Here is a 26768-nt window from a genome sequence, read left to right on the forward strand (position 1 = left end):
CTGCAAGAAATTCAATGAACATCAAGAAGTATTCTACCGTAGAGAAAGAATTATTGTCCCTTGTACTGATTTTGCAGCATTTCCATGTTTAAACCTGCTCAGCTCAGGGACCATAATCCCTTAGTGTTCTTGAGTAAAATGAGAAACAAAAATAGACAATTGTTAAATTGGAGTTTAATTCTGCAGGAATATAATTTAATAACTCATAATAAAGGCAAGGATAATGTAATTTCTGATTGTCTTTCAAGCTGTTAAATTTGCAATGTTGCTAAAAAAAATATATATTTGTCCATATTATATCATGTAACAATAATAAATGTAGGTTGAAGTTGAAATTTTGCTTTTAAGGCTCAATTTTTTCTTTGTTGGGAGATGTATTATAAGTGAGAGGCAATTTGGTGGTTGGTGCATTCTACGACCATTCACAGTTTTCACAACATTTACAGACTGTATGGCACTATCAGGTCCAAACTATAAACAAAGTTGATGCTCTCAACTAAGAACCAAGAACTATTGGTTATTCAGAAAAAAACAAATAGTGAAAGTAGAGCCATGTGATTATGAGTCATGTGATTGGGACACTTAAGGAAACAGTATTTCAGTATTGATCAGCCACCCATCTGATAAAAACTGAGGTGGAATGACTCTGTAAATTGGAGATTTTCTAAGTTTCCTTCTCAGGGAAATTATTGAATCACCATAATGGTCATTTTGATTGACCCATATCTGGGTAAAGAAAGCAGGTAAATTTCTGCATGAGATCATGATCATTGTTTAGGTCATTTCAATTGACCTGTGCCTGGGTTTGGAAGCATCGTGGAAGTCACATGTTTTTTCCCCTACACAAGGAAATGGGGAGTTATGACAAGATTGTGCCTCCCATAATTTTTTTAATGAGAGGACATTTCTCTGGAAGCAAATTGTCAAGGATTCATGAGTTTTCAGCAGGCCATTCACTCAGTCCATCTTTCCTGCTTCGTAATTACTTCTGAGCATCAGTTTAAAAGTCTGAGTTTCAACACAAGATTTCTAAGACTGAACTTTGGGAATGGCTTTCCAGAAATGTGCCTCAGCTGTTATGGTTTGGGTATTCCACACACGAACACATGCGCACACGCGCGCACATAGTTTGGGTAGATTTAAGTAAGATGTAATTTTATTAGTAATTATTAATAAATATATAGTTTTTAAAGTGACACTATCTTGGTGAATTTCTATTGCTGCTGGAATTATTCTATGCTATCACCACTGACCAAGTAAGCCAAATCTCATAAGATGCAATTGCATACCTATAGTAAATGTATATGTATGGCTGATGCAATAGTGGGAAAAATGATCATGGTTGGTGTACCATTCAGCCTCTCCTCTATGGTAACTCATCACCTTTCTTTATAAAAGGGCTTTGGCAAATACTAGAGCTCATCGGATGTCCCCCCAAGTTCCTCAACATGGTTATCCAACTGCACGAAAACCAACAAGGTCAGGTCAGATACAGCAATGAGCTCTCCGAACCCTTCTCCATTGACAACGGCATGAAGCAAGGCTGTGTCCTCGCACCAACCCTCTTTACTATCTTCTTCAGCATGATGCTGAAACAAGCCATGAAAGTCCTCAACAATGAAGATGCTGTTTACATCCGGTACTGCACGGATGGCAGTCTCTTCAATCTGAGGTGCCTGCAAGCTCACACCAAGACACAAGAGCAACTTGTCCGTGAACTACTCTTTGCAGATGATGCCGCTTTAGTTGCCCATTCAGAGCCAGCTCTCCAGCGCATAATGTCCTGTTTTGCGGAAACTGCGAAAATATTTGGCCTGGACGTCAGCCTGAAGAAAACTGAGGTCCTCCATCAGCCAGCTCCCCACCATGACTACCAGCCTCCCCACATCTCCATCGGGCACACAGAACTCAAAACGGTCAACCAGTTTACCTACCTTGGCTGCACCATTTCATCTGATGCAAGGATCGACAATGAGATAGACAACAGACTTGCCAAGGCAAATAGCGCCTTTGGAAGACTACACAAAAGAGTCTGGAAAAACAACCACCTGCTCACGGTGTCAAAGGCTTTGGTGAGGTCAACAAAGGTGATGTAGAGTCCTTTGTTTTGTTCTCTGCACTTTTCTTCGAGCTCTCTGAGGGCAAAGACCATGTCAGTAGTTCCTCTGTTTGCGTGAAAGCCACACTGTGATTCTGGGAGGACATTTTCGGCGACACTAGTCTATTTAGGAGAATCCTAGCGAAGATTTTGCCTGCAATGGAGAGCAGCGTGATTCCCCCGTAGTTTGAGCAGTCTGATTTTTTTGTTTTTGTATAGGGTGATGATGGTGGCATCACGAAGGTCCTGAGGCAGCTTTCCCTGGTCCTAGCAGAGCATGAAAAACTCATGCAGTTTGGCATGCAGAGTTTTGCCGCCAGCCTTCCAGACCTCTGGGGGGATTCCAGTGGTACTAGTCAATGAACATTAATGCAGGTCACTGCACGCTTCTTGTGCACCAGTACGATTGATGCCTGTTTGAATCAGCAATCTCATCCCTCACTTCCTATTGTAACATTGAGTATATTCTCATCCAGTTCCCGAGACTAATCAATCCTAATGATTTTAAGAAGATCCAGCACTAGCTCATTTTTAATTTACACATGCTCAAACACACAAGCCTGTTCTGACCTCACACTGACCAAGGTCCATCTCTCTTGTAATGTATTGATTTACAATCTTCCATGCCTCCAGGCACATTTCATCCTAATATTCTTCATGTATCCAAAGAATGCCTTAGGATTTTCCTTAATCCGATATGCCAAGGCCTTCTCTCCTGTCCTCTTAAATTCTTTGCTGGCTACCATATAACATTTATGAGCCCTTGCAGACTCTTACTTCCTAAATCTTATGAGTGCCTCCTTCTTTCTCTTCACTAGCTGTCTCACCTCATTTGTCAACAATCTTCTCCCTGTCTCAGTGGGACAAACCTCTCCAGAACCCCACTGCACTGGTCTCTAAACATCTGCCAGATTTTGTTCTGTGCTTTTCCCCACTTTACTTTCCCCAGTTCCTGCCTAATCCCATCAAAATTAGCCTTCCCCAAATAAACACTATCATTTTGTCAGCTCCTATCCTTGACCCTGCGAAAGGTCAATTTCCCAAAATGCTCTTCTACTGAGAGAAGTGTCAGCTGACCAGGTTCATTACCCAGTACTAGATCCAGCATGGCTTCTCCTCCAGACAGCTGATCCACATAATGCATCAGGAATCCTTCTTCAACACAACTAATAAATTCTACGCCAGCTATCCCTCTTGCAGTAAGGTGGTGGCAATCAACATTAGGGAAATTGAAACCTCCCATGACAACAACCCTGTTATTTTTGCACCGCTCCAAACTCTGGTGACTTATGTGCTCCTCAATATCACAATCAACTTAATTTTCCAAAGATCCAAAGCATTTCCATGATTTATAAGGTACAAGTCAGGAAATAGACAAATATGCTCTACTTATTGGGATGGTTGCAGATACAGCAAGATTTAACAAGACTCAATCCCCTTAGTTTAAAACAACCCTCAATGGGTTTTCATCCTATCCACCATTCTGAACTCTTCAGCTTATCGTGTTCAAAATGTACACTGTCTATAAAATGAAATACAGAATTCACCAAGGCTTCGTTGACAAGGCTTTCCAAACCAACATCTGGGTACCATCTGGATGGATGAATAAAATCTCTACCATCTCCACATTGAATACTGTTCTTCTTAGAAATTTCTGTAACTGAGTCAAAATACAAGAAATCTTTCCATTTGGAGCACTTGGTCACTGCAGCTCAGCATCCCCACTTCATGTGGAATTAAAAATGGGTAATAAATTCTGGCTATGCTAGCAACAATCACAAAAATAAAAGTTCATTTGTATCCAAATTAAAATAATATTAGATATCAGGAATCACAGTTGGGTAGAAGAATGTTACATGTGGATATACCAATCCCTCCCAGAAAATCATCTGCTTTCATTCCAGCTGATAGATCTTACCTTTGTGGAAAAGTGCTTTCTAGCTTTGTAATAGAGCTCTTATTTTCTGCAAGTTCACTGAAAAGTAAATACACAATCCTTTATGCAACTTTTAATGCATGCAGTTGTTCTTTACCACAATTTCACTTTCATCAGTCCTACTGTGTTAACAACAAAAAAAAGCAATAAACAACCAACTTCACACATCTATCAAATTTCTGCTGTGGTCATTCCAGATTTTCCATGGTGACCACATCTTTTCAAATACCCATTTTTAAAAATCTTTGCTGTGATGAAGGCTCTCAAGTAGGGTTGTCGATCAATATCTGCATAATTATCATGAGTATTTACTATCAAAGTATTAACTGCATGTCTTAACAAAAAGAATGCAGACTCTTAAAAGGGGGACAGTTTACTGCAAGGCTTCCTCTGGTGTCAAATCCAATTTGCAAAGTTAAAGAGGCAACTCAGCTGCCAATTTGTTCTGATTCCTGGTTGCCACAATATAAATTTCTGAGGAAAAAAAATGGGATTAAACCATTTTACTTAGTCATAACGGTTGTTCAAATTGTCAACGACAATAAATAAACTGCCATACTTAGTGATTCATGATTTAAATAAAAACATAATTTCACCCCAGTCGTTTAGATCAATTCTATGTGGATTTCATACAGGGGTGCACTGACAATAAAGTTACCAATTGTCATGTCAACTTGAAGACTGCTGTGGACCACTTCGTCATAGGCAGCCTAGCCACTATAGCATTGCCAAACACATCCCTCCCCAGCTTTAGGTTTTGTCTTGGAACACCAAAGTCTGTCCTCCTACACGGTCAATGGCAGAATACTAGGACAACCATTTAAACTGCTTCAGAGAAGAAGCTATGGGCCAATTGCTGGAGAAGGGATTTATACATCTGGGACCTCACAAATCAAAGTGGACATGGTGGGTCAAATAGGCTGTTTCTATGCTACATAACTCTATGATTCCATGAGAAGGATAAACTGCCTAATATTTTGGATAAAAAAAATACCACCAGTATCACTTAACTCCAGAATACTCCAGTAATCTTTGTGTGTTAAATGCTTTATCATCTTCAACAGTACAGTTACCATAGTGGTTAGTGCAATGCTGTTACAGCAGCAGGAACCAGAATTCAAATCCAGCACTGTCTGATAGGAGCTTTTACATTCTCCCTGTTTCTCCATGGGTTTCCAGCGTGCTCTGGTTTCTTCCTACCCTTCAAAACGTATTGGGGATGTAGGTGAATTGGGTGCAATTGGGCAGTACAGGCTTATGGGCCGAAAGGGCCTGTTTCCATGCTGCATGTCTAAATCGAAAAAAAATTAAGAATTGTAAACTGCTCACCATCAAAAAAGCAGGAGTGATCTTGCCTCTGATCCACAATTTCAGTTCCATTCAGAATTTATCCATAATTAGAATATCAACTTGTATTTTTAGAACTGTTCATTACTGTAAGTCAGAGGGCATTGTTCTATTTATATAAAGTATACATGGATGGCATTGATATTGAGGCTTTGGAAAAATGCAGAGTTTAGCTAAGTTACTTAGCTGGACGTAAAGTGCTGCATTTACCAACTTTTGAACACTGCCGACACAATGAGACAAAAGAAAAGGGAAGGACAAACTTAGCTATATAATAACTTTCACTCTTTTGTGATATCCCATAAAGCAGTGGAGCCAATAAGAATTTTGACGCGTAGCCACTGATTTATCCAGGAAATTTTGGACCTGATTTATGCACAAGAACATTCAATAGCGATGGGATAATAAGAATTTAATTTGGCCAAAACACCATGGAACACTGCTTATCTTTAAAATAGTACTACAGGATACTTTAGTTGCCTGGTTTAATACCTCATGCAGGAGACAGCATTATTTTACAGAGATATACAAGATTCAGATTTCAGATTTATTGGCAGAGTACATACATGACATCACATACAACTGAGATTCCTTTTTCCTGCAGGCACAGCAGAATTATCACTAATTTGTAGTGCAAAAATTAAATGCACACAGCGTGAACATGTAAACAATCAGAACAATTGTAAATAGATAATAAATGCAAACAAACTGACTGCAATACGGAGAGAGCAAAGAAATCAATAAAGTGCACAAGTAAGAGTCCTTAAATTAGTCCCTGATTGAGGTGGTTGTTGAAGAATCTGATGGTGAAGGGGTAGCAGCTGTTCCTGAACCTGGGGGTGTGAGTCTTGTGGCACCTATACCTCTTTCCTGATGGCAGCAGTGAAAATAGAACATATGCTGGGTGGTGTGGGTCTTTGATGATTGGTGCTGCTGTCCAACAGCAGAGTTCCTTATAGATGTACTCAATAGTGGGGAGGTTATTCCTGTAATGTCCTGGGCTCTGGCAACTACCTTTTGGAGGACTTTACGCCCAGAAGTGTTGGTGTTCCCATACAAGACCGTGATGCAGCCAGTCAGCACTCTTTCCACCACTCATCTATAGAAATTTGCCAGGGTTTCTGATGTCATATCAAACCTCCACAAACTCCTGAGGCAGTAGAGGCACTGTTTTGCTTTCTTCATGATGCCATTGGTGATTTGGGTTCAATAAAGATCCTCTAAGATAGTGACTCCCAAAAACCTAAATGTGGTTCCCCCAATAACCACTGGATTGTGTACCTCTGGATTACCTTTCCTGAAGTCAACAATCGGCTCCTTAGATTTGGTGACATTGAGTGCAAGGTTGTTATTTCTGCACCATTCAGCCAAGTTTTCAATGTCTATCCTGATTGCAGACTCATGCATATCCTTTATTCAACCCACTACTGCGGTATCATCGGCAAATTTGTAGATGATGTTATTGTCAAACCAAGTTAAACAGTCGCAGGTGTAAAATGAGTAGAGCAGGGGGCTAAGAACACACCCCTGTGATGGGTACTGTTAATGATTGTGGAAGAGAAGTTCTTACCAATCTTCACTGATTGTGGTCTGGGGGTGAGGAAATCCAAGGGTCTATCTATATTCATTCCATTTACTGACATTTGATTTGTAGCCTACTATGTCTTGGCAATTCACGTGCTCACTCAGATGTTTCTTAATCTAGAAAAGTGATTGGCTGCCTTTAAAGACCCTATTCAATTTTCATTAAATTACAAAATTGTTGAAATTTGGAATAGTTCCAAGAAATATAACACATGGTCTTCTGAATTGAAAAGTGATTATGTGTCCCTTCATAATTGGAAACACTAAAACAGCCAGAAATTTAATTTTCTGCAATAGCACCAGGACCATGGACAGTGTTCTAAGATTATACAATTATTTGGAAAGCCAGGGACTAATAAGGAATAGTCAACATGGCTTTGTCAAGTTTAACTAATCTTATAGTTTTTCGAGGAGGTTACCAGGAAAGTTGACTAAGGAAAGGCTGAGAATGTTATCTCCTTTGACAAGGTCCCACATTGGAAGTTAGTCAGGAAGGTTCAGACGCTAGGTATTCATGGTGAAGTAATAAACAGGATTCAATAATGGCTGGATGGGAAAAGTCAGAGAGTGATGGTGGATGATTGCTTCTCAGATTGGAGACCTGTGACTAGTGGTAAGGGAGCAGTGCTAGGACCATTGTTGCTTGTCATCTATATCAATGACTTGGATAATAATGTGATAAATTGGATCAGCAAGTTTGCAGATGACACTAAGATTGGAGGCATGCACAGTAAAGCAGATTTTAAAAACTTGCAGAGGGATCTGGACCAGCTGGAAAAATGTGCTGAAAAATGGCAGAATTTAATGCAGAAAAGCATGAGGTGTTGTATTTTGAAAGGATAAGTCAACAATGGAGAAATACAGTAAATGGTAAGGTACTGAGGAGTGCAATAGAACTTTATGATGGGGATGGACAGAGCAAATGTAGGAAGGCTTTTTCCACTGAGGGTAGGTGAGATACAAACCAGAGGACACAGTTAAGAGTGAAAGGGATAAAGTTTCGGGGGAACTTCTTCACACAGAAATTGGTGGGAGTGTGGAACAGATTGCCAGCTGAAGTGGTGAATGTCGACTTATTTTTTTAACATTTAAGAAGAATTTAGAAATTGTACATGGATGGGAGAGTTATTGAGGGCTATGGACTGGGTACAGGTCAGTGGGACTTGGCAATAAAAATGGTTCAGCACAGACTAGAAGATCAAAGAGGCCTATTTCTATGGTTCTATGCAGAAGTTACGAGGACTGTATGGTAATGGCAGAGAAGAAAACCAAATTTTGAGGAAATAATTGCCTTCATCTTTGGGAAATGGAGCATAGTTACTGAACATAAACAAACAGATTAATATAACCCACATCATGAGCTCTGGACCAAAATCTCTGAAATAATCCAAATGTCACTTAAACAACTAGTAATATAAATAAATGCCTACCGTTGTAATTGTTCCTTCCTCTGTGTGACGTGCCCCACATAAGCTTTCAATTTTGTATGCTGGTAGTAACAGACATATTTCGACATATTAATGGTAAAGTTCAGTGAACATTTTATTTTTATCTTCCCAGTTTTAAGAATGCAGAAGTAAATGGAGTAACAATTTTTGATTCACCTGAAAAATGTTATGCATTTTATCTTGCACCATTTTATATCTCGTTGGCCAGTTATTTATTCATACATATTTTGTCATCGTCCTTCATACACCAAGTAAGTCAGGTCCCAAGATTATGAGTCTTTTGTTTTGCTTGGACAAAATTCCTAGGAATCATTCTGATCAAAAAATGTCACTTTCTCTTTGTCCTAATTACCCAAAATGCTATAAAAATAAATACCTGAAGTTGGCTGGCACTCCCTCACAATTGCGTCAAGCTCAATCAACCTGCATTATCATGAGCTGAGATATACCATTTCCCCAGGTCATCTAAGGTACTGATGACCTCTGCAGAAACTGCAGAAATCCACATAGCTCTCAAAAATAATTTTAGGAGGTCTATACTCATAATCCCAAATTGGATCTCAGTATCTAAATAACATACGATAAGCCTTTACAGTTAAGCTGTTTCCTCTTTATTTTGAGCGTTGATACATACTATTTGAGCATCTGCAAATCATTATATCTTTTGGTTTCAGCAATAATAAAATTATACTTTTTCAAAGAAATGTGTTATGAAAAGGAAGATTAATAAAAAAATTTGAGGAAACACAAGATTATCACCACCTGATAATATGCAATTTGTCACAATTTGTATCAAGAACTTGAAATGTCTATTTGCTTCCAGAAACCTGAAATCTCCATGAACTGTACAAACTTTATAACATAATCTCTTACGGCTAAAGAAACTTAGCTGGATGTAAAGTGCTGAATTTACCAACTTTTCAACAACTTCAAGTAATGGAGGTAATTTCAGGGAACTTTCTCCTTGAGAGTAAGATGAGAGCTTAGGTAGCAGTACAGGTCCTTACCCCTTTATCTGTGATTCTGAAAATTGAATACCTCCAAAAACCAAACATTTTTTTTAACTGCATGTACAGTATATTTTCAGGTGTTCTAGCAAGAGCGAGAACACCACTCGGGCGGGCCAGTGGGGAGAGAGCAGCTACGCAACTCGGATGGGCAGGGAGAGAGCGGCTGCGCAATTCTGGCGGGCAGGGAGAGAGCAGCTATGCGTCTCAGGTGGGCCAGTGGGGAGAGAGCAGCTGCATGACCTAGGCAGACGAGTGGGGAGAGATCAGCTGTGCAACTCGGGTGAGGCAACACTCATCCAGCGTCGATGCAACACCCCCCCCTGCCCCCACTTGACTCACACTCAACTCATGCTTGAAAATCCTGTCGGTCCACATCGTTAATTAGTGGAACACGAGGGAATGCTTTCTTCATAAGCGTCTGCAGAAAAATCAGAGTCCAGCGCATCTGAGCAGCAGCAAGAGCTGGGCCCAAGGGAGGAGCAGGTGATGGGAAGCCCCACAGCAGCTGAGGGACCAGATGATGGGAAGCAGCCAACGGCAGCTGAGCTGGGCCAGAAAGAGGCAGATAAGGGAGCAGCCTCTTTTTGTTTTAATGTGGGATTAATGGCAGCCTGGTTCCAGCTGCATGGGGATTATGAGTAATGAAGATGGACATTGCTCATTGAGCTGGCTTCAATGCAGCATCGCTCCATAAAATGGGCTTATGTTTTGCGCGAATCTGCACTGCCACCATTTTAATTCCATAATCAGGAATAATCGAAAGAAGTGTCCAGCCTTAGATAAAAGGATAAGCACCTGTACTACAGTCCTCCGATGAACATTATGCAATCAGAATAAGCATCTTGAGCAAGATTCATTGTGGTCACTATAAATAGGTACAAAATAAGGAAGTTTAAAATTGGTGCACCTTGCTGCTAATTTGACTGTAAAGGTTGAAACCTTGTTTTTTTAACTCTTAGTTAATTTTGTGCCTATCTCTTTAAGAAGCTATTGTCTGCAGTGTTACCATAGTAACTATGATGTAATATGTTGTGATATTCGCCCAGACCAACAGCTTGCTCATTATTCGACAACATGTAGAGGAAGCGTGAGCAGGAGGAATTTTTCTGTATATCTCTTTAAAGTTTGAGCTTCTTCATATATGTTTTATATATCTATCATTATAAAGTAAATGCTTTGTTATTCATCATTATGAAAGTCTTAATGTGAAATTATGCAAAATGTTTATCTATTTAATCAATGAATTAAAATTACATAAAGTAACAGCCACAGAGTTTGGTTTGTTGGATTAAAGAGATAGAAATTCGGAACATCATAGGTCATGCTTTTGGAAGATGATACTTCAAAATTAGGAAATATTACAATAAGGAAAGTGTCATCTATACAGACTCAAGCAACTGGAAAATACTTACCAGCATCTACCAATCCCCAGAGGTGCCAGATACCAGGGTTTTACTGTATTAATCATTAGTATCTAAAATCCAAAGTTAAAATAGAGGAACTAATTTCATCACTAGCTTTGTATCCAAAAATATGCTTTGATATTGGAGTTATATGTGTAAATACATTAAATGGTCATATACTCTAACCCTCTTCCAACATATTAATGTATGCAGGGTTATCAATAAGAATTCTGCAATAGATATATCACTCTACCATGAGAGGAAAGTTGTTCTGTGGATATTGTGATTAAGTAAGTTTCACTAGGATTTTGTTTTTGCATTGAATTTCATTCAGTTTTATTTGTAGTTTCAGAAACCAGAAACTAAGAGAACACATCACCTCTTCGGTTTCTTTTGCACACAGATGTCTCCTGTGTTTTTCCTGGAAGTCCATAATCTAGAAGAGTGTAATTAGAATCACAATTACAGCCATGCATTCAGAACTAATCCAAGTGCTATATTCTGATTATGTTGGATATTATTACCTGCACAAACTCCTTTAAATATCTCTCACAAACTTTCTCTGGCTGTGTAAAAAGTGCCTTAAGATCTGGATCCATCTGCAAGGAAAAGAATTATGCAATTAAAAAAAACTAAATAACTTCCTGAAACGTGAATGGAAAAAATGAATGATTTCGATCACATGTCCCGTCTAAAGCAGATTGATGCAATAATAAAAACTATTTCACTTTATCTGTGATTGAAATCCTTTGCTTCTTGCTCTTGTTAAATTATTTCAGTGTCTGGCAAGTATCTTATCTCCAATCATCATGGACGTTAAGACAAAACTCAGTGGCCATATCCAATATGCATCATATCTTGATAAATGGGTCGAATCTGAAACATTGATTGACCATTTCTACCTATGGATGCTGCCTGATCTGCTAAGTTCCTCCAGCAATCATTTGTATGCCTCTAGTCCTGATAACCCATCATTCCTCGCTGATCTGAATTGGCTCCTGGACATGAAACATGGCATTTTCAAAACTGGATTTTCCAGAAGGAAATATTTCTGTGGCAGGAAGGAAAGACAGGAACTAAGGCTAGTGTTCTTTGAATAATGAGGGAGATAGAGAATGTAATGGAATAAAAAGTGGATATATGATGAATGCCACATAAATTCTTCAAGCAAATGCAGGTTACTCAAAAGGGGATGTTTAAAGGAGCAAATGAGAACATCAGAGTATGAAAATAGAATGGCAATTAACAAAAGTATTGTACAGGCATGGAAATAGTCAGCAAGGAGTAAAAAGCAGAGATAAGAGTGATAAATAATTCCAGACGCAGGATAAGATTAGAATATTTAATGAGTACCTTGTGTTAGTGGTTATTAAAGAAGACAATGCTAATCAAATATCAGCCCAAGTGAAGATAGTAGAGGGAATGGATGGAGCACAACATTTTAAGAAGGATGCTTCAGATAGGCTGGATATGCTAAAAGAAGTAAGACTGTAGAATGTATAATCTTCCAATGTTCCCAATATACAGAAGAGATGGCAGAGGATTGGGAAATGGCAATCTGAGATGTTAAACAGGAAATTTTAATCAGTTTAACATTGATAATCATAAATTTCTGGAAGCAATATCAAAGGAAAGAAATGAACAAGTACTTGTTCAATTTATTAAACTGAGCTGGCACAGATTTGTGAAATGCAGGTCATGTTTGACTAACCAAATTCATTTCTTTGACTTAGAATCAGAGAAGACTGATGGAGAAAATCTACTGGATATTATCTGTGTGGATTTTAAAGAAGTTTTTGTAAAAACACCACATAAAAATCTGGTTAATAAACTGGAGGTTCATAGATAGGTGGGTGCATGTTAGCTTGGATGAAAATACGACGTATTGCGACTACTGAATTTTTATGCATATTACGCGTACATTATATGCTTTTTTTTAAACAAATCCTCATTCTGGTAAGCATGCTATACCAGAACTTCCTTTTATATGTGGAATATAAAATTGAAGTTATTTTAGCATCAACAGCTTCTACATTAAAAATTATTTTTAATCGCTTGAATGGAATTATCGAAAAAAAAATGCTAAAGTCAAAAACCATGTAACATCTGAATTAACAAATAAAATGTTGGACAACATGTTGAAGTCAAAAACCATATAAACATCATTGGGACTTTATCCATGTTAATGACAGGTGTGATTCTAAGTTTGTACATTTAATTGGCAACAAAAATCTATGTTTTTTTTATTCCCAATTGTTTGGAAATCGCTGACCTATAATTATTCTAGATCCTTTTCGCTTCATAAGTTTTGATATTCAAAGGAAACCCGCCTTGGAATCCAGGATGCCTCTTCCACATGCCAATGAATGGCGATTGTAGATACAGCCTGATTTTGTTCTATTTGACTAAAAACCACTCCTTCAAGTCAGACTCTGACTGGGGCCATTTAGCTTTGTGGCCATTCATCTTAAGCTCATCTTTCTCTATCCTCTACTCGTGAATGAATGATTTGTCAACCTCAAACTCTCTTGCTTCCACTCTGCTGCCAGTTCCTTCTGCTCTCATAATTACTTTCATTTTGAAGATTTGCATTTGATTCCTTGCATTGTCAAAACTACTCTAGATCTCAAAGGTAATATGTGTGGAGCACAAAATGTGATAGTCAGGGGATTGTGTCAGGAGTCATGAGGTAATGTTGCAGCTTTGTAAAACTCTGGTTGGACCACATTTCTGTTTGCTTTGTTACAGAAAGGATATAGAAGCTTTAGAGAAGGTGCAGAGAAGATTTACCAGGATATGACCTGGATTGGAAAATATGTCCTATGAAGCAAGGCTGACCAAGATAGCTTTTCTTTTTGAAGTAATGAAGGATGAGAGGTGACTGTATATGGGATTATGTGAGGCAGCCAGCACCTTTTTTCCTGTGGTGACAATAGCAAATGACGTATATTTAAGATATGGAGGACAGTTTAGGGGAGACCTGAAGGGCAAGTTCTTTTTTCCCCTCATAGAGATTGGTGGGTACCTGAAGTACAACGCCGGAGGTGGAGGCTGTACAATACTGACATTCAAAAGACTCTTAGATAGACACATGGATGTAAAAATTGTAGATGTGAGGTCGGGAAGGATTTGATTGTTGTGGAGTACTTTTTCATGGAGCAGAAATAGGCTATTCAGCCCATCGAATATGCCCCACCATTCAATCATGAGCTGATCCATTTTCCCCACTCAGTCCCACCGCCTGACCTTCTCCCCATAACTTCTTTCTTTCTTTGGCTTGGCTTCGTGGACGAAGATTTATGGAGGGGGTAAAGGTCCACGTCAGCTGCAGGCTCGATTGTGGCCGACAAGTCCGATGCGGGACAGGCAGACACGGTTGCAGCGGTTGCAGGGGAAAATTGGTGGGTTGGGGTTGGGTGTTGGGTTTTTCCTCCTTTGTCTTTTGTCAGTGAGGTGGGCTCTGCGGTCTTCTTCCAAGGAGGTTGCTGCCCGCCGAACTGTGAGGCGCCAAGATGCACGGTTGGAGGCGAGATCAGCCCACTGGCGGTGGTCAATGTGGCAGGCACCATAACTTCTGATGCCCTGCCTAATGATGAAATTCAACACAGCCTTGCATTATCTCCATCTTTGTCTTCAGTAATTCCTGTCTTCCTATACCCACCTGAACCCAAGAAATGAGCAGGAGTTTACCTAGGTGCTTAAGCTGACCTGCAGTTCGATATGATCAAGCTGATCTCTGCTAACCTCGATGCCCCTTACATGCCTATTCCACAGAATCCTCATTCCCAGATCTTTCAAAGGATATCTACCAAAAACTGAAATACCTCTAATGATCTAGCCTCACAACCCAACGTAGTTAATTGACTAGTTCCTTGTAACTACATTAATTTATTGGAGATATAGACCACCTACGGCAAGAACCTGTGCCAAGCTTTCTCTCAGAAACATCCAGAGCATTGAATCTCTAATTACACTTAGGTGTCTCTAAAAGATAGTCTACATCCTTTGCATCCCTAGATCTTCAAGCTTCGGCATGACACCAGAATTGGCAAAGGAAAGGATTCAAAGATGTTCTCAAAGCCTCCATGAGAAAATGTAACATCCTCATCAACCCTTGCAACTCCATGACTGAGACCCAATGGAGTTGGAACGCTCAAGACCATGACTGAGAATCTCAAGTCCATGCATCAGGTACACATAAAAGCTGAATATAGATAGTGGAAAGAGTGCACCATCTCCCAAACAACCAATCCATAAGTGTTCTTGACTCATTTTGGCAGAATGATGTATAAATCCTCCATTAAATAGATCAGCCATTTCAGAGCCTATAGAATCAGAATAGAATAAGGATAGAAGCAAATCATCTTCAGCATCAAATGACTAACTATGTAAAACCTTTCCCTGATTCTAACATTTTTATAATACTGCCAGGCATGGTGTGTAAAATCACAATCACTTCCTCTCACCAATGTCTATAGTCACTTTACAGTAAATGGTCCTGTATTTGGTTTTCCTTCTATCCTTTATCCTAATTCCTTTCTCTCTTTTGTTTACTGTGTGCCATTTTCCTTCTCTTTGTCTCTATTTTCATCCCATTTTCTAAGCCCCCCTTCTTTTGCTACATGCTGTTTCCCTCCTCTTAAATTTCTAGGCCATCTTTCTGGCTTTTGGGAGTAGAAAGCTGAAAAGAGAGCCATCCAGGGATTGATATGAGTCTCTTAAGTCAAATATTAGAGAAAAAGGTATTTGCCAAGAGACACTGAGTTATAACAAAGGAGTAGGCTGTAAATCTACTTATGAGAGTGGTCAAGTCAGATCCACTCAAATAGATCCTGGCCAGGGCCAATGCACATCACAAACTAGGAGTTGGCAACACTATAAAATTAGGTGCTAAATGTAATTTAAATTGGCCATCTTGGCTTAATACCTACATGTGATGGAAGTAGCACCAAGTGACATTTCCAAGCAATACAAGAAACATGGTTGTATAAAACCTCTTATTTGCTTTCTTTATGTGTTCTCTTTAGATATATCAAATGAATATCTTACAGAGGTTTTATGATGGTGCACTGAATGGTTTATTATTGAATACATATTTTCCTTAATTGTTCCACTCTTTTTCTTAATTCCATCTGAATAACTAAGAGAACTAGTTCATTGAACTGTACTTATTTATTCAATTCATTTAAGACTATTTGTATCACAATATCAAATCAAATATTGATTTAATGTCTTAATGAAAAATTAATTAAGGTAACAGATTAATTAAATTAAAAGTGGAATTAACTAACATATTATTTAAGAAGCTCAACCATGATTATTTTCAAAAATAGGCAAACAATTGAATAGTTAAGAAAATAATCCACATTATTTTCAAATTGTACTGATTATTACTGCTTCCTTAAACATCCTACTGTATTTTAGCGGGAGGGTGGGATCCAAAAGATTAAAATTGGCAAGAAAAAAAAACAAGTAATAAAATTATACTAGTTGTCATAATACCTTATCTGAGAGGAACACAGTGTGACATTGTGCTTTACATATGCAACATACATCCATACTTCCTGAAAAAAAAACAGATGTTTATAATTCTTCTTCCTTTTGCAAAGCATATTTAATAACAGGAAACAAAGACAACGAAACAGAAAATAAATTTGTTTGCAAGTGGAGCAGCAATAGTCCGGTTAATTAGCCTATGAGTCACGCAACAAATGATAGAGAAGATGGCGGAAAATATTTGGCAGGGTAGTTTAATCTGCACTTGGAAAGGTAGGGATTAATCAAAGATGGTCAGCATGGTTTTGACAGGAAAGATTTCCTATCCAACTAATTTGCTTACATTTTTCCAGAGATAAAATATATTGATGTGGGCAGTCGATATAGTCGACATAGATTTCAGTAAAGTTTTGACAAGGTTCCACATGGAAGATTGATCTAAGACAAGTTAGTAAACTGAATCCAAAATTGGCACTGTAATATTGTGTGTGCAGAGGGTGATGATGGAGAATTGTTTTGTGATTGGAAGCCTCTGAGCACCACAAGAAACACTGCTAAGGCCCATACTGTTGGGTGTATACATTATTAATTTGGGCATGTCAATCTGTGATGTTGCTGAAAGTGAGGAGGATGGTCACAGGTTGCATGATGATATTGATAAGCTGGTAAGATGAGCAGAGCAATGGCAGATGGAATTTAATCCTCATATTATGAGGATTAGGGAACAGAAAGACCTGTGTACAAGTCCATGGATCTCTGAAAGTGGAAGCATGGAGAGAAAAGGTGATTTTTAAAATATTTAAATTAAGACATACAACACAGTACCAGGCTCTTTCAATTCATGAGCTGTGCTGCCCAATTACACCCAATTTATCAACAACTCTGGTACATTTTGAACAGTGAGAGGAAACCGGATCACCAGGAGGAAACCAATGCAGACATGGGGAGATTGTTCAAACTCCTTACGGACAGCACTGGATACCTTGGTGATCGCAAAGGTCAGGGGCTTGTGGTCGGTGAAGGCTGTATACAGTCTGCCTTCCAGAAAGTATCTGAAGTACCGGATCGCCAGTTAAAGTGCTAACAGCTCTGTTGAAAGCACTGTATTTCACCTCAGGTGGTCTTGAATGTCTACTGAAGAAAGCCAGGGGCTTCTAGTGTCCATCCACAAGATAATCCAATGCCCTGCTGATTGCCTTGCTTGATGAATCCACTGTGAGGGCCATCGGAACATCAGTCCTGGGGTGTACTTGCATGGTAGTGTTTGCCATATTTGTTTGGACGAAAGCTGCTTTGGCCGACATCAGGGTGAAAAGTGGTCGCATAATGCTGGCTGCCGCTGAGAGGAAACAGTGGGAGAACTTTACCATGCCCACATGTTCCTGCAGCCTTTTGACTGTGGTAGGCCTGTTGAAGTTCTGGATGGCTTCTACTTTGTTTGGCAGGGGCATCACATCATCATTTGAATTCCTGTGGTCCAGGAAATCGATGGTCTCCTGCACGAACTGGCATTTGGCTGGGTTAATGGTCAGTCCAAACTTCCTCAATCGGATGTACAGTTGGCAGAGGTAAGGTAAGTGGTCCTTATGATTCCTGCTGTTTCAGAATGTCATCCAGGTATATGAATAGGAAATCCAAACTCTGGCCCACTGCATCCATAAGGCACTGAAAAGTCTGTGCAGCAGTTTTTAGTCCAAAAGGCATTCATAGAAATGTGAACAGGCCAAAAGTAGTTTTCTGGATGCATTCTGGTTGCACTAGGATTTGATGATAGACACATACCAGGTCAACTTTGAAAAGATGCGGGTTCCATGTAGGTTGGCTGCGAAATCTTGGATGTGCGTTAGGAGGGTAGCGGTTCGGCGTGGTGACTTTGCTTAGCTGTCTAATCTCCACATGGCTGTCAACCTCCAGCTGTCTTCAGCACCATGTGTAGAGGTGAGGTCCAGGGGCTGTCTGACAATCCCTCGCTCTTCATTGCGCCTGAACTCCTCTTTGGCCAGGCAGAGCTTGTCCGGGGGTAGTCTTCTGGCCCTCACATGCAAGCATGGCCTTTGAGTGGTTATGTGGTTCTGCACTACATGCTTCAGCATGGTCAAGGTGAACTGCGGTTTAAGCACAGATAGGAATTCAGCCAGGACCCTGTTGTACTCATTGTTGGACAATGTGACAGAGTCCAGGTATGGTTCAGGTCGTCTGGCTTCCCTGAAAGGGAATATTTGGAAGTTTTCAGCATGGACCAGCCTCTTGCCCTCCTGATCTACCAGCAAGCCATGAGCCCTTAAGAAATCTGCGCCAAGGAACAGTTTGTCCACCACAGCCAACGTGAAGTTCCATTTAAACGTGTTGGCGCCAAGTTATAATTGGACCTTCTGTTTGCCATAGGTCCATATGGAGCTATTGTTTGCAGCTCTCAAGGTGAGTCCATGCTATCTGGTCCTTTCTCTATGATGGTGGGTGAGATGATACAGATTTCTGTCCCCATGTCCATGGGGAAGCGGCATCCAGACCTTTTGTCCCACACGTGCAGCAGGCTATCTAGGTGGCCAGGCGCCGAACCCATCAGCGGTGGCTGGCCCTGGCATTTCCCTGAAACGCGCAGGGTGGTCGGCAGCAGCGGCTTCTGTTCTCCATCTCTGATGATAGAAACACCAAAGGTCCTCTGTGTCCTCCATCTTCCATCAGGGTTGCTGGCACTCCTGTGTCCACTGGGCTTGGTTTGCTGCAGGGTCCATATTCTGGTTAACTGGCTGATGGCAGCTTTTTTCTCCCTCTTAGTTTTCCAGTGGATGTCTGCTACTTTCCGGGGGGGGGGGGGGGGGGGGGGAAGAGGGGGAAGGGCTGGTCGATGAGGTCTACGTCTGCAAGCATCAGCTAAATGTCATCAGGCAGTTGTTCGAGAAATGCCTGTTCGAACACGAGGTAGGGCTTGTGTCCCTCTGCCAGCACTAGCATTTCATCCATTAGAGCTGATGGTGTCCTGTCTCCCAGATATATCAGCCTCGCTGCTCTTGCACACCTAGAGGGTTCAAAGATGCTGAGGATTAGTAATTTCAGTGCTGTATATTTGCCTTCCTCTGGTGGAGCATGGATGAAGTAATCTACCTGGGCAGCAGTTTCCTGATCCAAAGAGCTCACCACGTGGAAATACTTCATGGAGTCCGATGTTATTTGCCTGATCTGTAACTGTGCCTCCGCTTAGCTAAACCAAGTGCGGCGTCACAGTTTCCAGAAAGTAGTTAATTTTAACACAACTGCGTTCACTGCTGCTGCATCCAAAATATCTTTTGAACGCTACCTTTGTAGCGTTCGTGCTAACAGAGCGAACAACAAGTCCAGCAGTCGACAGGCTCGTTCCAAAACTTACTGATTTATTACTTGGTTCGTCAAGGCTTCTTAAAGATGCAAACTGTTCCTGTTGTTGGGAACCAGAACTTGATCGCTGACTGGCAGCTTTTCAGATTTTGCGCATGCTGGCTCCTTCCTTTGGGGAGAGGGGAAGATGCCCGGTGTCATCTTTGCTGCAGGCTGCTCTGACCATGCATTACAATCAGAGCCAGTTCGCCTGCACACCAACCACATTGGTCCCCACTGTACCAAATATTTTGTTTGTTCATGCTTGTAATACCATTTGGTCGACATTAATACTTCAAAACTAAGAATTACCAAATTCATGCGTAATGTTATCAGTGCACTTTTTATTGATCACAACTTTTTAAAGCACGTTGATACAGTACAGTATTAGATTTTCTTTTTCTGTCAATCCAATTATTAGGTTTCAAATAGTTTCTTTAGATGGGCCATTTTCCAATATCATACATTTCCTTAATTTTAAAGATCCATTATAAATATTAAATTTGGCCTCAAAATTAATCACCAACTGTCTTACAATAATTGATAGCATGACAAGACACTGTCCTTTTAGATGGCATTAAACCATTTGTTTTGTAATTGTTCAATTTAAAAATTCTTGAATTATTATTCAAGTAATTAGGTTTGACTTTGCAATTTTTCAAATTAACCAATAGCAGTCGGTTTATAATGTATAAATCTTATCAATGATTGTCTCAAACAGGGCAAACTGGCAAATTATACTTACCACCACCTAAATGGTATTAAGTTGCCACAAATGAGGCATCGCTCATAGTGCTGTCTGCAGTCAACAGGACCAGAACACAAAAGCATCAACATGTGCCACAGAACCTAGGCTTTACAAGAGAAAAAAGTTTGACTGTGCCTACCTTCAGATTTTCTTTTCCTTCTTTTCTTTGGCTTGGCTTCGCGGACGAAGATTTATGGAGGGGTAATGACCACATCAGCTGCAGGCTCGTTTGTGGCTGACAAGTCCGATGCGGGACAGGCAGACACCGTTGCAGCGGTTGCAAGGGAAAATTGGTTGGTTGAGGTTAGGTTTTTCCTTCTTTGTCTTTTGTCAGTGAGGTGGGCTCTGCGGTCTTCTTCAAAGGAGGTTGCTGCCCGCCGAACTGTGAGGCACCAAGATGCACGGTTTGAGGCGATATCAGCCCACTGGCGGTGGTCAATGTGGCAGGCACCAAGAGATTTATTTCGGCAGTCCTTGTACCTCTTGTTTGGTGCACCTCTGTCTCAGTGGCCAGCGGAGAGCTCGCCATATAACACGATCTTGGGAAGGCGATGGTCCTCCATCCAGACGTGACCTATCCAGCGCAGTTGGATCTTCAGCAGCGTGGATTCGATGCTGTCGGCCTCTGCCATCTCGAGTACTTCGATGTTGGTGATGAAGTCGCTCCAATGAATGTTGAGGATGGAGCGGAGACAACGCTGGTGGAAGCGTTCTAGGAGCCGTAGGTGATGCCGGTAGAGGACCTATGATTCGGAGCTGAACAGGTGTGTGGATATGACAACGGCTCGGTATACGCTAATCTTTGTGAGGTTTTTTAGTTGGTTGTTTTTCCAGACTCTTTTGTGTAGTCTTCCAAAGGCGCAAAACCCACTTCCTCATACCCACTCATTCTTATATTTCTGTAGATCAAAACAAACTCTGGATCAAGCAATACTGCACAGTTGGATGTCACCAATATTCAGCTTGTCATTTAATATGATCATTCCGCAGAGGCTGATGAAAAGCCATCCTCACTGGGACTCAAAGCCCTTCTCTATAATTGGATCCTGGACTTTCTAACAAAAAGACCACAGCCTCTCTGGGTCAGCAGCAGAATATCGAGCACCGTCACCCTAAGCACCAGCACACCTCAGGGCTACGTGCTCATCCCTCGCCTGTTCACGCAACTGACCCACGAATGCATTGCCAGATACAGCTCCAACAGTACTGTTATGAGTCCAGAGGATGCCAAAACCCAGCAGCAATAGATATTCACCAAGACAAATGGTTATTTAAACAAAAGTTGCTTTTAATTATCTTTAAACATGAAAACAGGACCAAACTTTAACTTATACTATTAACTAAACCCCCTTCTAATTCTAAGCTCACATGTATGCAATGTGTGTTTAAGATTAGAAAGGTTCTTTAATTCACAGTCCAATCTCATTTCTCATTCCTCCAAGTTCATCTGTTGCAGGCAATTCTTATGCCATGCACATTTGTGACATTTATGAAGTTCACCAAGTTTTGATGCTTGAAAGATAAACAGATACCGCTCAGGAAGATTCTTGTCAGTTTTCAGAGAGAGATTTGTTGTTCACTGGACACCCACAACTGAGTCCTTTTAATCAGCCACATCAGTATCTTGCCGAAGAAACTTCTTTCTTTTAGGTCACCAGAGAGTTTCTCTTCTGATTCATTTATTCCAAGGGAAGCATTATACAGCCAGCCATCTCCTCTTGAATTGTCCACAAGGGTTTTGACCAGGTCGAACTAAGCGCTCACAACCTGTCTTCAAAATGGGGTTTTTCCACAAGCTTGCCAGCTTGTCCTGTTCCAGTCCCAGCTGCTGCTGAACTGAAATCTCTCTCTCTCTCTCTCTCTCACTCAGAGAAAAGCCTGTTTGTCTTTCTTAGCTTGCAGAACCACATGACCCTCTTAGAATAACAAACAGCTCTCAGCCTTCGGCTCCGCACCTAATCCTCAGAGTTATTTCATCTGTTGGTTTTCAAAACAACAATCCATTAGTGAAGTCTCTTAGGCACTCTTCAAATTTTTTGCAAAAGTTCTCAGAGCCACCCTGCCTAACTTGAGCAGAGCTCCAGTATTTTAAATGAGATCTGTTTTTAAATGTTTGTATGTGACCTACTGTGATAGAAGATTCTATCACCAATGTGTCTATGTACAGATTGTAGTGTAGGATTACTGTGATTGGCTGAGAGCATAGCCACACCTACTGGCAGGTCTTAAAGGATAGCTCCTAGCCAGACCAGGTCATTCTGGACTGATTAACCTACTTGTGATATGCTCCAGTCTTTTAGTTAATAAAAGCCTTGGTTTGGATCAACAAGTGTTTGGTTCTTTCGATACACTCTACACCTACACTAAAAAAACCTGCCACACTTTATCTACCAAAATCATATCTATATATAATATAAAATAATATATTCTGTCACACTACAGAGAAAGAGGTTAAAAATCTTGTGAAATATTCAGAAGGTCACAATGTGGACAAAACAAAGGAGATAATCTGGACTTCAGGACGACCAAGAACGACCGTCCTCCACTACACATCAACAGCTCTGTAGTAGAGAGGGGAAAGCACCAAGTTCCTAGGAGTTCATGGACACTCAACATCACCTCACTTATCACAAAGGCACAAAATTTTATCATTTAAATTTTAAATTTAGACATAGCACAGTAACAGGCCATTTTGGCCCATGAGTCCATGCTGCCCAATTTACAAACAATTAGCCTACAACCCCAGTACATTTCGAATGGTGGGAGGAAACAGAGCCCATGGAGAAAACCCATGCAGACATGGGAAGGACCTACAAACTCCTTATAGACATTACAGGATTCGAGCCCCCATTCCAATCGCTGGTGCCGTAAAGGCATTGCACTAACCGCTATGCCAACCGTGCCACGCCAAGTGACTGCATTTCCTGTGAAGACTCAAGCAGGCAAGACCACTATTATGTCAACCTTCCATAGGAGCTCTATCGAGACCTTATTGGCTTGCTACATCAGTGTGGTATGGTTGCTGAAGAGAAATGGATCAGAGGTCAATTCACAAGATCATAAGTGTGGCAGAGAAGATCACTGGAGTCTCCCTCTTCCCCCATCAACATGATCTACTGGGATTGTTGTCTGAAGAGGATGCACAAAATCATTGAAGACCCTTCCACTCTACACACAGCATCTTTCAGCTTCTTCCATCGGGGAAGAGATACAGTAAATACAGGAGCACCACCAAGCTAAGGAGCAGCTTCTTCCATCAGGGAAGAGATACAGGAGCACCACCAGGCTAAGGAGCAGCTTCTTCCATCAGGGAAGAGATACAGGAGCACCACCAGGCTAAGGAGCAGCTTCTTCCATCAGGGAAGAGATACAGAAGCACCACCAGGCTAAGGAGCAGCTTCTTCCATCAGGGAAGAGATACAGGAGCACCACCAGGCTAAGGAGCAGCTTCTTCCATCGGGGAAGAGATACAGGGGCACCACTAGGGTAAGGAGCAGCTTCTTCCATCGAGGATGAGATACAGGAGCACCACCAGGCTAAGGAGCAGCTTCTTCCATCGGGGAAGAGATACAGGAGCACTACCAGGCTAAGGAGCAGCTTCTTCCATCGGGGATGAGATACAGGAGCACCACCAGGGTAAGGAGCAGCTTCTTCCCACAGGCAGCGAGAATGCTGAATGACCATAAGAACTGCTCACACTGACCATCCCAGATTCTTATTTGTAAAAAAAAACAATATTTATTTAGATAAAATATTTGTCATTCACATGTATATTTGTCTGTATGTGTGTTATGTTTGGTTGTGCGTCTACATGTTTTACACTGATATTCGGAGAACCTGTATCATCAGGTTGTACTTCTACAATCAGATGACAAACTTGACTTCAGCTGGACATTTGGGAAATATTTAATATTGCAAGAGTATGGTACTGGAGACCTACTCTCAAAATAAACACCAAAACTTCAGTTAGTTGTTCGATTTAAAATCTACCTCGATGCACAGTAACAAATCACTAAGGAAATGGAAAAAAAGCTGGGGGGGGGTGGTGCAGGGAAGGTTATGGACTGAGGGATAGAAGGACTAGATTGATAGTGGGTTATGTTTATAGAGGTTGCCACAACATTGTAGGAGCCATATTGTGTTGTTCTCTGTAGTGTTCTAAAGCTGAAAATTATAAACATATGGAAATTCACAAAATGTTCTCTGAATATCAGAATCATTGGTAATGCCTACATTGCTAAACTCTATAATACAGGTCTACAGACCAATAGAATGACCGATAGACCGATAGAACTCTACAGACCGATAGAATGTGCATTGAAATTTCCATTTCCAGATAACGAGTCCCCTCTCTTCTAACATACCTCCATTCTCTTCCCTTACCGCCTCCACCTGATTTTGATCCCTTCCCCACCCAGAACTCCACATTCTTATCACACCCCAACCCCATTCTGGTTCCATCCTCTTCCACCCACATTTCCAGTGGGTTTTTCCATTTGGTCCTTCTGTACAGTTCTTCCCCAGTAGCTCTCATTATACCATCATCGTCGCCTTCTTTTTATCAGAATCCAGCACCGGCAACCTTATTTCCACATCAGCCCATATAAATCATCTTTCAGCTTACTCACCTTCCACCTTGCCTTTCTCTTCCCCACCCTACCCCTTTTATCTGGGACCTGCCAATCAACTGCATCACACTTCAATGGCCCTTTTCAACTCCTCCCACATGGTCCAAATTACACTGGCCATCTCATGCTTTTGAAAATTCAACTATGTAAACTTATGCTTATAAAGAATACATTTCAAAATTTCACAAAACTATGATTACAATTGTTCACATATTATCTAATTTCATGGTATCATAATCCTACCTTTTCTCAGACACATTTCACAGACAACATGTCCACAATTAGTCAGAATAAATCTGCAACCATTTGCTTTGGGCTGTTGAAAACAACTATTACAAAAGACCCAAATAGACATGTCACCCAGATAATCTGAAAAACAAAATTTAAATTTAAAATTTACATTTTACATTAATTTAAATTTTAAAATTAAACATGCAGCGCAGTACAGACCCCTTCAGCCCAAGAGCCCAAGCCACCCAATTAACATACAATTAAACGGTGAGATAAAACTGGACCACCCAAAGGAAACCCACGCAGACACAGCGAGAACTCCTGACAGACAGCTGTAACAGAGTTACAGTTGCTATCTGTACAACCCACTTTTTCAGTTCTTAGTTTAAAATGTCATAGTATTTCCATAATGGAACCAATACTATCATTTAAAAAAAAAACACAACCTAAAGGAACACAAAAAGTACTACACTTTCTGAGAAATTATTCCAAGGTAAAATTTTTAAAGAACAAATGCTTTATGTTCTCTTTCAGTATCTGGGCATTGTTGGCAAAGCCATCATTATTTCCCCCAAGTAAAAACATAAAATTATGGAAAGCACAGCAGGTCAATGTCCTTTATATAGCAAAGGTAAAGATACATAACCAACATTTCATGCTTGAGCCCTTTACCAAAGTTTGCCCAATCCTGATCATCTCTGATCACAAACCTCTGTAGCCCTGATAATTTAAAGATTTAAACCCACTAACAGTGAAGAAGCGGTGATGCAATTCCACAACAAGACAGTAAATGATTTGGAGGGAAACTGTAGGTGGTGGAGTCCCCACGTGTCTCACGCTCTTCCTTTTCTGAATGGTATAGACCACAGTTGTGGGTTTGGGAGAAGAAAGAAACAAATAATTAGGGCAACTGATGAGGTGTCAATTGCTTTTTCCTGTATTGTATCAAGTCATCAAGAGTGGCTGATACTGCGTACATCTGGGGAAATGAAATGTATTCCATCACGCTCCTGACTTGCGCTGTGCAGATGGTGAGATTGGTTGAGAGTGTCTGGAAGGGCACCATCTACCACAAGACACCAGACATCTGGCTTGCTCTTGCAGAATTGGTGTGGCTGGTCAAGAAGAGCTTCCAGGAAATGGATTCCCTCAGAATGCCAAAAGTGGAGGACCCAACAAATGTAACACCATTGAACATTATGAGTTGGAGACAGATATTGGAGACAGCCATTACCTGCCATTTATTAGCCTATGTTGAATGCTGTCCAGATCCTGCTACATGTAGGCATGCACTTTTTCATTTAATGAGGAATTGTAAAAGATCCTGAATAATATACAATCAAAAACATTTTCATATATGCCTTTCTGCTGAAAGCAAGTTCATTAATGAAGTAGCTGAAGATTGTTTGACTTGTCACACTGTATCAAGACCTCAGATTTCATCAAGACCTGCATGAATGAGTGTGTGCCCATGTGCACACACCA

At 40.6% G+C, this 26768-nt stretch overlaps 1 protein-coding gene across 4 annotated transcripts in view; it reads right to left on the reverse strand.

Moving 5' to 3' along the window:
* rnf212 (ring finger protein 212) overlaps positions 1-26768 on the reverse strand; it is a 166484-nt gene that overhangs the window by 129063 nt on the left and 10653 nt on the right. For 2 of the 4 annotated variants that reach the window (XM_069923678.1, XM_069923679.1), the window contains exons 2-7: positions 25296-25421; positions 16329-16390; positions 11351-11425; positions 11206-11262; positions 8396-8454; positions 4017-4073 (exon numbers count right to left, since the gene is read on the reverse strand). In XM_069923678.1, coding sequence (XP_069779779.1) covers positions 4017-4073; positions 8396-8454; positions 11206-11262; positions 11351-11425; positions 16329-16390; positions 25296-25407 — 422 coding nt within the window. In that variant the 5' untranslated portion in view covers positions 25408-25421. Of the gene's footprint in view, positions 1-4016; positions 4074-8395; positions 8455-11205; positions 11263-11350; positions 11426-16328; positions 16391-25295; positions 25422-26768 lie in introns of those variants that run through there. The other 2 variants (XM_069923680.1, XM_069923681.1) reach the window with 2 other exon arrangements.

Source organism: Narcine bancroftii, chromosome 3 (genome assembly GCF_036971445.1).
Source record: "Narcine bancroftii isolate sNarBan1 chromosome 3, sNarBan1.hap1, whole genome shotgun sequence".
NCBI classification, from domain to species: domain Eukaryota; kingdom Metazoa; phylum Chordata; class Chondrichthyes; order Torpediniformes; family Narcinidae; genus Narcine; species Narcine bancroftii.